General features: G+C 38.5%; 1 protein-coding gene across 1 annotated transcript; it reads right to left on the reverse strand.

Annotated features, from left to right (window-relative positions):
- Window positions 1-1,441: 1,441 nt before the first annotated feature.
- cfl1l (cofilin 1 (non-muscle), like) lies at window positions 1,442-3,649 on the reverse strand. The gene is made up of 4 exons (XM_047602685.1): window positions 3,567-3,649; window positions 2,432-2,727; window positions 2,230-2,306; window positions 1,442-2,049 (listed from the first exon to the last, which is right to left on the reverse strand). Exons 1-4 carry the CDS (start codon window positions 3,567-3,569, stop codon window positions 1,931-1,933), a joined length of 495 nt encoding a protein of 164 aa, XP_047458641.1. The 5' UTR covers window positions 3,570-3,649; the 3' UTR covers window positions 1,442-1,930.
- Window positions 3,650-8,671: the final 5,022 nt, after the last annotated feature.

Genomic DNA, 8,671 nt, shown 5'->3' on the forward strand with positions numbered 1-8,671 from the left:
AGAAAGGCACCAGGAAATGTATTGCAAGATGAAATCAGATTGTGAGATGACTCAAATGCAATGCATGGGTCTGTCTCTGGACTCATCTCTACCTGCCATACAAAGACAAAATACAGAGGCCACTTGAAAAAAACAATTAAAAAAACAAAGCAATTTATTTAAATTGAATTAGTGTAACTTGCTATATGAAACAAAGCCTTTCTGTTGTGGGCGCATTTAGATTTTGATCCTTTATTGTTTCATTGGCTGAGGTTTGAAACACATTTCTGAGAGACGGAAGTGACGCACACGGATAGTGTGATCTTCCTCAAATCGTAGTGGGAGGAGTCGTCGCTGCAAAATATCTGTGTGGTTCCTTATTTGGTCAGAATCTTAAGAGCATAAATTACCCGCTCTGACGCTGTGCTCTTGGCCTCATTTGGTAACTATAGCCTGGGTTAGGTTATGTGGTGCATATGCACAGCTTTCTAAAGGGCTTCCTGCTTTTGGAATAATTTTAACCGGCAGTAGATTGTATTATGTAACATGAAGACAAGTTGCCAAAGAAAAGGTTACCAATGAACTGGAAAATTAGTGCACAAACATTCAATTAAATTTAATTAGATGAGACATAGACATTCTTGCTTTGGAAGAATTGTGTTATAAGCAGCAGCACAAAACAGTACAGAAATAGTTTCAACACCAAAACTTTGTTGGTGAAAGCTAATGTAAGCTACAGTTAGCTGTGGATTCGGCTAGATTTCATCTTTTTCTCTGAAGGCAACAAACCCTCCTAACCAACAAGTTTAAACTCTAATTGTTCTTTGTGTTTGTTTGTTTTTTTCGTTTTATGTCTTTATCGCCATTAAATTACTTAGCGTCCACAGGTTGCCTAGGAACAAGCTGTCGCTCCCTTTGGACAATGAACGGGATTTGTCGTGGGATCTCGCGATAAGCTAGCGGCTCCGCAAAGGAAAAGGCTAGCCGTGTTGTGTCCTAGCTTTAAAGTCATACTAAGCAGACGCTTATTTAAACGTCGTATTACCATTAAGAGTTGTTGGTTTGCTGTAGTTTGTACGTCAGTAAGTATTTGGTGTAAAATGTTTAGCCATTTAAGGAGAGTAGCAGTCTGTAGGCGGGTTTGCTTGTGGCCCCATGTGTCATTGAGTCCATAAATAACGTGTTGCCAGAGTTACCTGTATGAATGCAGACTAACTTGGTCACGGTGCAGTTAACTACATTTCTACATGTTTGTGATGAACAGCAACACCTGCATCTGATTTCAAAAACAAAACTCAACCAAATCAAAATGTCAGGCTTAAAAACATGTCAAAACTGATCAACAATTAATTAATGTCACCCAGCTAGGACACGGAGTGCTTCCAATTACATTAACCAAGTAAACCGACACCATTTCACTACACTAGTAAAATCACAAGGAAAGACAAAAAACAGCACGGAACTGGTTGCATTGGATTTATTTGACAATAAACTGCCGCAGTTTAAGTGAAACTTTTGCTGTTGTTTTTTCTTTGGTAAAAAGAACCTCCTATACTCTTAGGTGTTGATAAAGTTGAAAACATGCTCAGAAGAACCTGCTATTTTGAGCTAGTAAACTCAGGTAAGGCATTGTTTTGGTTATTTTACAGTATGACAGTTATGTACATGAACAGATATCACTACCGATTTGAGAAATTTAAATGTCAAATGAAAGAGCATAATCTGAGCCAGATGTGACTACAGAATCTAGCATGGCACAGATATTAGAGGATTGATTTATAGAAGTCTAATTTCATCCAGAGCCCATCCCTTTCCCTGAAGCTTTGTTGAACCAATCCAAAAAAAGAAAACAACAAACTCTACATGGAAGCGTTGTCATCATCCATTTTGAATCCATTGAAATTTAGCATAACTGAACAGGGAAAAGACGGTTTGCTTGTTGCTCAATTCATCATGAACGTGACACGTCCACGCCTTCCACTCTGATTACGCCTTTCCCCATTCTCTCTGCAAAAGCTTCCCTGGTGCCGTAATCCGATAGGTCAGTCATCTGCAGCTCGTGTTTGATGCCTGTTGAAGACACGAGGGGAAATCTTTGAGCACAAACTCTAGACTGTCTAGAAAAGTCTCCCCCCAAAATGAAAGCAGTATAAAGATGGGTGTGTGTCAATGTGTTTTAAAGAATTAAAAGTTCCAGTAAAAAAAAAAAAAAAAAAAAAAAAAAAGTCAAGAATCTGCCATTGAACCTACCTGACAAGACCTTCTTAAGAGAGTCTTTCGAGCTAGCGTACTGCATTTTTTCTTTGATGGTTGCAGATTCATGAGCCCTAAAGGAAAAGGGGAATTACAGAAACAGCTCAATATAATGCATTTATTTCCACACACAGAAGACCTATGGCTCTTAAACCATTTTACTAGGAGTGTGCATGCACAAGTGTGGACGAGGACCTACCACATCACAAAGACCAGTTCTTCTTTTTTGCTGGCTTCCTTGGTTTCAAAGTGGCAGTCGTACAGCAAGTAGCAGCACGATTTAGGAGCCAGCTTGCTCAGGAAGAACTTGTAGACGTCTGTCTCATCTTTCAGGTCCTTTTCCCGGAAAATCTGGTCGTTCTCCACATTGATTAGGCCGTCGCTGATTTTAAATATCACCACTCTTATTCTCTCGTTCTGGTCAGCATCGCTCTTCACGACTTTCATTTCGTTGATGATATCCTTCACCTTGTCGCTCACTTTTACTCCGGATGCCTGTAGAGAAAATGTCACGAACCCATGTTTAGAACAAGTAAGAAAAAAAAAAAAAAAAAAAAAACGAGACAAACCTCTTTTCTATGACAAAAATCAGATAGGTCAGATATTATTTCATCGGAATTGGATTTGTTAAGTTCAGCACAAAGCGTAATCCATTTCCCTCCAAATTGAGGAAATATTGCAGTTTGAGCGTTTAAAAGAAAAAAAAAAAGATTTGGGCCTTGGCTCATATTTCAGCAGCCATTCTGCACTTGTACTTTGGTTCTGGATGAAAAGGAGAACTAAATAATGAAGAAACAGGAAGCTGTTCAAAACTAAACTGATGTGAAGGACTGCTCAGGCAGTAAAATGTTTAAATATTCAACTCGCTTTTTAAGTAGTAACAAACCACGGGTGTTGCTTCCTGATAAGTTTTCAAGGCCTCAGTTCTGTCACATTCCAGTCATTGTGGAACAAGTTAGCACAAGAAAGGCCGCCCCGAGGGATTCTTTCTCTGCAAGTTTGAAGCACGAACAAAGCTGCCACCATTTTGGAGGCAAAACCACACCTTGAACAAACCCATTCACCAAACTTTACTTTCAATTCAGCAAAGCCTTTTCTCAAAGAAATATCGACTGAAAGTCTTACGTGCACATTAGGCAAACAAAATTCACAAAGCTTACACATTTCCTTATAGAATTATTGTTGGAATAAGGAAGTGGCACTTAACAAAAAAAAAAAAAAACTAAGATCATTTCTTACTAGACGTCTCCTGTGCAGCACATAAAGCGCACATGACTTGTTAGGTGACAGAGCACAAGCAGATCCAGCAGAAATTCTTTGTGAAAGCTACTCACCATTTTGCTTCTGATGTGTGAGGGATACAGGCGGCAGAGAAAAAATGGCAGCAGTAGTTATAATGCTGAAGGGTCATAAGGAAGGAGAGCAGGTTGACTCATGGAGGAGGAGCAGTGGTAGATGAGCACACCTCCAAAATCAGGCCCGCCCCTCCCCTCTCCTCTTCCCAGGTGTAACACAGTTTCATCTGCAACCTCAGCATTTGCATTTAATCATATTACACGTGAAATCACAATGGATATACGTGCTTCATTGTCGTACACAGCACAAACATGTCTTCTTTTCCTGTTTTCATCTGCTTTAGTTTGGCTGGTTTACCTCAACAGCTTGAGCTCTTCCTTCCCAGGTGAAATTCCAGGTGTCATCAGTGGGAGCGGCACATGATACCCTTATATGGAGAACAAACCTGTCCACATTTTTCACCCATCTGTCTCTGAGGTGCAGATTACTGGCCTTATAAGGTAAAAGGTACAACGAGTGCACAGATATGTCAGGACAAACATAAGGGTGGTTGGTTTAGCTCGACTGCATTTAACAGACGTAACATGTTTTGATTTAGATTTTACCCTCTAATTACCCTTAGGACGACCAATGTGGATGACGTACCATTTTTTTTCTGATCTGTTTTCTTCCAATTCTTCTGGGAATTCATGTGGATATTATTTAGACATGTACAGCCCACCTAGACCAAACCAGGCACCCCCACCCCCAGAGCAATGACACTCCTTGATGGCAGCAGATACACACACCTACACACACAGACACACAAACAGTTTAGGAACAAATTAAAACAATAAAATCTCTGGGATGCACTGGAACAAGCCTGATCCACACCCAAGGTCACAACCTATTATGACCTATACGTCATAAAACACAAGAGTGATAAGACACCCTATATATAGTAATTCAGTTATGCTTTTCCTGGTTTATAGCACCCTTAATCATTAATAGATATTAAAAAAAAAGAAAAGATCTACCCATCTTTCAATTCAATTCAATTTTATTTAGCAAAAACAACAACAACAACAACAAAACAGCATGCCATTTAGTAACAACAGACTTCAAAATCAAGCATGGGTGTACATGAAGGGTGTTAACATAGAACGGGCTTATGGAATTAAATTCCTAGGGGTAATGATTGATGGCAAAACTAGCTGGGAATCTCACATGAATCATATGCATATTAAACTGTCAAAAAGTATTTTTGTCATTTTCTGAATTACAGGTCTCTCCACATCCATCCTATGCTATTTACTAATGTTGCCATATTTAATCTATTGCTTAGAGGTTCAGGGTAACACCTACATTGGTTCTTTACAGCCATTATATGCTACAGAAACCACACCAGTCCATTATTTGGAAAATCTACTTAAGCTTCATGACATTGTGCATCTTCAATCAGGAATATTTGCGTACAAAGCAAGAAACAACCTATTACAATACAACATATAGAAAATGTTTCAGGGAAGAGAAGGAGGGTGCAACTTAGGAAGAAAACAAGGGTTTAAACTAAAAAACAAAAAACAAAAACAAATTCTCTGTATCAGCTACTGGGGTAAAACGGTGGAACTGTCTGAATACAGAGTTTAAACAATGTCCAAACAGGAATCACTTCAAATACAAGTTTATTTTCACAAAATACAGGGACTTGACATTGATCAGTCATATCTTTTTGGGTTGTTTTTTTTTTTTTGGGAATTCCATAACTATGGGTCAGTTAGCAAGGGGGTAGGACCACATAAGTCTTTAGTTCTTCCTACTCCTGTTTGAACATCAGCTTGTAAAAAAGCATTTTTTTTTATAATCACGTATCTTTTATTTTATTCTCTTTATTATAACACTAACATGTTCAAAAAAGGAGTTATCAGATCAAATCAAAATTATATGGCTTCAATAACAATTCAAATGGTCTCAGGCCAAAAAAGGAGACCAACAGCTCCTTCCGAACGTCATAAAAGACAAGAGTGATAAGACACCCCATATATAGTAATTCAGATATGCTTTTCCTGGTTGATAGCACCCTTAATCATTAATAGATATTAAAAAAAAAAGAAAAGATCTACCCATCATTCAATTCAATTCAATTTTATTTAGCAAAAACAACAACAACAACAACAACAACAACAACAAAACAGCATGCCATTTAGTAACAACAGACTTCAAAATCAAGCATGGGTGTACATGAAGGGTGTTAACATAGAACGGGCTTATGGAATTAAATTCCTAGGGGTAATGATTGATGGCAAAACTAGCTGGGAATCTCACATGAATCATATGCATATTAAACTGTCAAAAAGTATTTTTGTCATTTTCTGAATTACAGGTCTCTCCACGTCCATCCTATGCTGTTTACTAATGTTGCCATATTTAATCTATTGCTTAGAGGTTCGTGGAAACACCTACATTGGTTCTTTACAGCCATTATATGCTACAGAAACCACACCAGTCCATTATTTCGAAAATCTACTTAAGCCTCATGACATTGTGCATCTTCAATCAGGAATATTCACGTACAAAGCAAGAAACAACCTATTACAATACAACATATAGAAAATGTTTCAGGGAAGAGAAGGAGGGTGCAACTTAGGAAGAAAACAAGGGTTTAAACTAAAAAACAAAAAACAAATTATCTGTATCAGCTACTGGGGTAAAACGGTGGAACCGTCTGAATACAGAGTTTAAACAATGTCCAAACAGGAATCACTTCAAATACAAGTTTATTTTCACAATGTACAGGGACTTGACATTGATCAGTCATATCTTTTTGGGTTGTTTTTTTGGAATTCCATAACTATGGGTCAGTTAGCAAGGGGGTAGGACCACATAAGTATTTAGTTCTTCCTACTCCTGTTTGAACATCAGCTTGCAAAAAAGCATTTTTTTAAATTTTAATTTTATTCTCTTTATTTTCACTAACATGTTCAAAATAGGAGTTATCAGATCAAATTAAATTTATATGGCTTCAATAACAATTCAAATGGTCTCAGGCCAAAAAAGGAGACCAACAGCTCCTTCCGAACGTCATAAAAGACAAGAGTGATAAGACACCCCATATATAGTAATTCAGATATGCTTTTCCTGGTTGATAGCACCCTTAATCATTAATAGATATTAAAAAAAAAAGAAAAGATCTACCCATCATTCAATTCAATTCAATTTTATTTAGCAAAAACAACAACAACAACAACAACAACAAAACAGCATGCCATTTAGTAACAACAGACTTCAAAATCAAGCATGGGTGTACATGAAGGGTGTTAACATAGAACGGGCTTATGGAATTAAATTCCTAGGGGTAATGATTGATGGCAAAACTAGCTGGGAATCTCACATGAATCATATGCATATTAAACTGTCAAAAAGTATTTTTGTCATTTTCTGAATTACAGGTCTCTCCACGTCCATCCTATGCTGTTTACTAATGTTGCCATATTTAATCTATTGCTTAGAGGTTCGTGGAAACACCTACATTGGTTCTTTACAGCCATTATATGCTACAGAAACCACACCAGTCCATTATTTCGAAAATCTACTTAAGCCTCATGACATTGTGCATCTTCAATCAGGAATATTCACGTACAAAGCAAGAAACAACCTATTACAATACAACATATAGAAAATGTTTCAGGGAAGAGAAGGAGGGTGCAACTTAGGAAGAAAACAAGGGTTTAAACTAAAAAACAAAAAACAAATTATCTGTATCAGCTACTGGGGTAAAACGGTGGAACCGTCTGAATACAGAGTTTAAACAATGTCCAAACAGGAATCACTTCAAATACAAGTTTATTTTCACAATGTACAGGGACTTGACATTGATCAGTCATATCTTTTTGGGTTGTTTTTTTGGAATTCCATAACTATGGGTCAGTTAGCAAGGGGGTAGGACCACATAAGTATTTAGTTCTTCCTACTCCTGTTTGAACATCAGCTTGCAAAAAAGCATTTTTTTAAATTTTAATTTTATTCTCTTTATTTTCACTAACATGTTCAAAATAGGAGTTATCAGATCAAATCAAATTTATATGGCTTCAATAACAATTCAAATGGTCTCAGGCCAAAAAAGGGGACCAACAGCTCCTTCCGAACGTCATAAAACACACGAGTGATAAAACACCCCATATATAGTAATTTCGTTATGCCTTTCCTGGTTGATAGCACCCTTAATCATTAATAGATATCTAAAACAAAAAAAAAGTCCACCCATCTCAGGACACTCTACAAAGTCCGGGCTGAAACCTCCAGAGCAGCCTGAAGGTGACGGGGGCAAAGGAAAAACTCCCTTTTAACAGGAAGAGAGCAGAAACCCAGCTCATCTGGAGGAACGCATGTGCGCAAGGCCAGCCACGCAGAGACAGACAAGAGACAAGAGATGAACAGGAGAAACAAGATAAACATGCGTTTGTCATAGATACATACGTCTGACTAAGGTTTGCATGTAAGAATCTGATGATGATACAAATACAAGATGCAAGATGTAGCTTGTGACAGTTCGGTACAACTCCTCCACCACGGAGACTATTTTTAAATACAGACATTCTGCTTCAGCGTCAGAGCTTTTGCTTCCTTAACGTGGATTCGGGGCTTGCAGAGACACGGAGTCCCCGCCCAACATCCGGACTAGCGTCTGTTCCAGAAAGGCAGGGTGTTTGATGCTGTACTTTACCCGCACCAGAACTACTACACCAGAATCATTTGAATCTGTCACATCTGTAGGTCCCACGGCTTGAACAGCAGAAATGTGAGTTAGTGGGGAAACAGTTTTTGATGGTTGCTTTTTAGGCTCGTCATCTTAACTGTGACTTCCTTAACCGTCACTTAAGACATGGCTACCAGAGCTAATGGCTGTCAGCAGCAGCAGCAGCAGCAGCTTTCAGTTGTGAAAAGGGGAAATGCAACTGCGAACCACACAGGGCAGGAAATGGCTGCTGCATAGCTCTCTCTGTGAGATGAAAACTTCATGCTGCTGCAAGCACTTTGGGATTTTGGCCACCACCCAGTTGGTGATGTCAGAGCAGATGAAACCCAAATCTACGAGAACTGTGACATCTGCTGGCAGAGAGTGTCATCACTGTCCGTCACCGAACACCGGGGCTAGTGAGCGTTG

The sequence above is a fragment of the Mugil cephalus genome, chromosome 13 (genome assembly GCF_022458985.1).
Source record: "Mugil cephalus isolate CIBA_MC_2020 chromosome 13, CIBA_Mcephalus_1.1, whole genome shotgun sequence".
NCBI classification, from domain to species: domain Eukaryota; kingdom Metazoa; phylum Chordata; class Actinopteri; order Mugiliformes; family Mugilidae; genus Mugil; species Mugil cephalus.

Excerpts from the sequence above, each read along its gene's own strand:
- cfl1l (XM_047602685.1), bottom strand. Across the intron at positions 2,307-2,431 it reads GAACTGGTCTTTGTGATGTG|GGCTCATGAATCTGCAACCA; the intron begins GTAGGTCCTCGT and ends CTTTTCCTTTAG. Across the intron at positions 2,050-2,229 it reads TCTTAAGAAGGTCTTGTCAG|GCATCAAACACGAGCTGCAG; the intron begins GTAGGTTCAATG and ends TGTCTTCAACAG.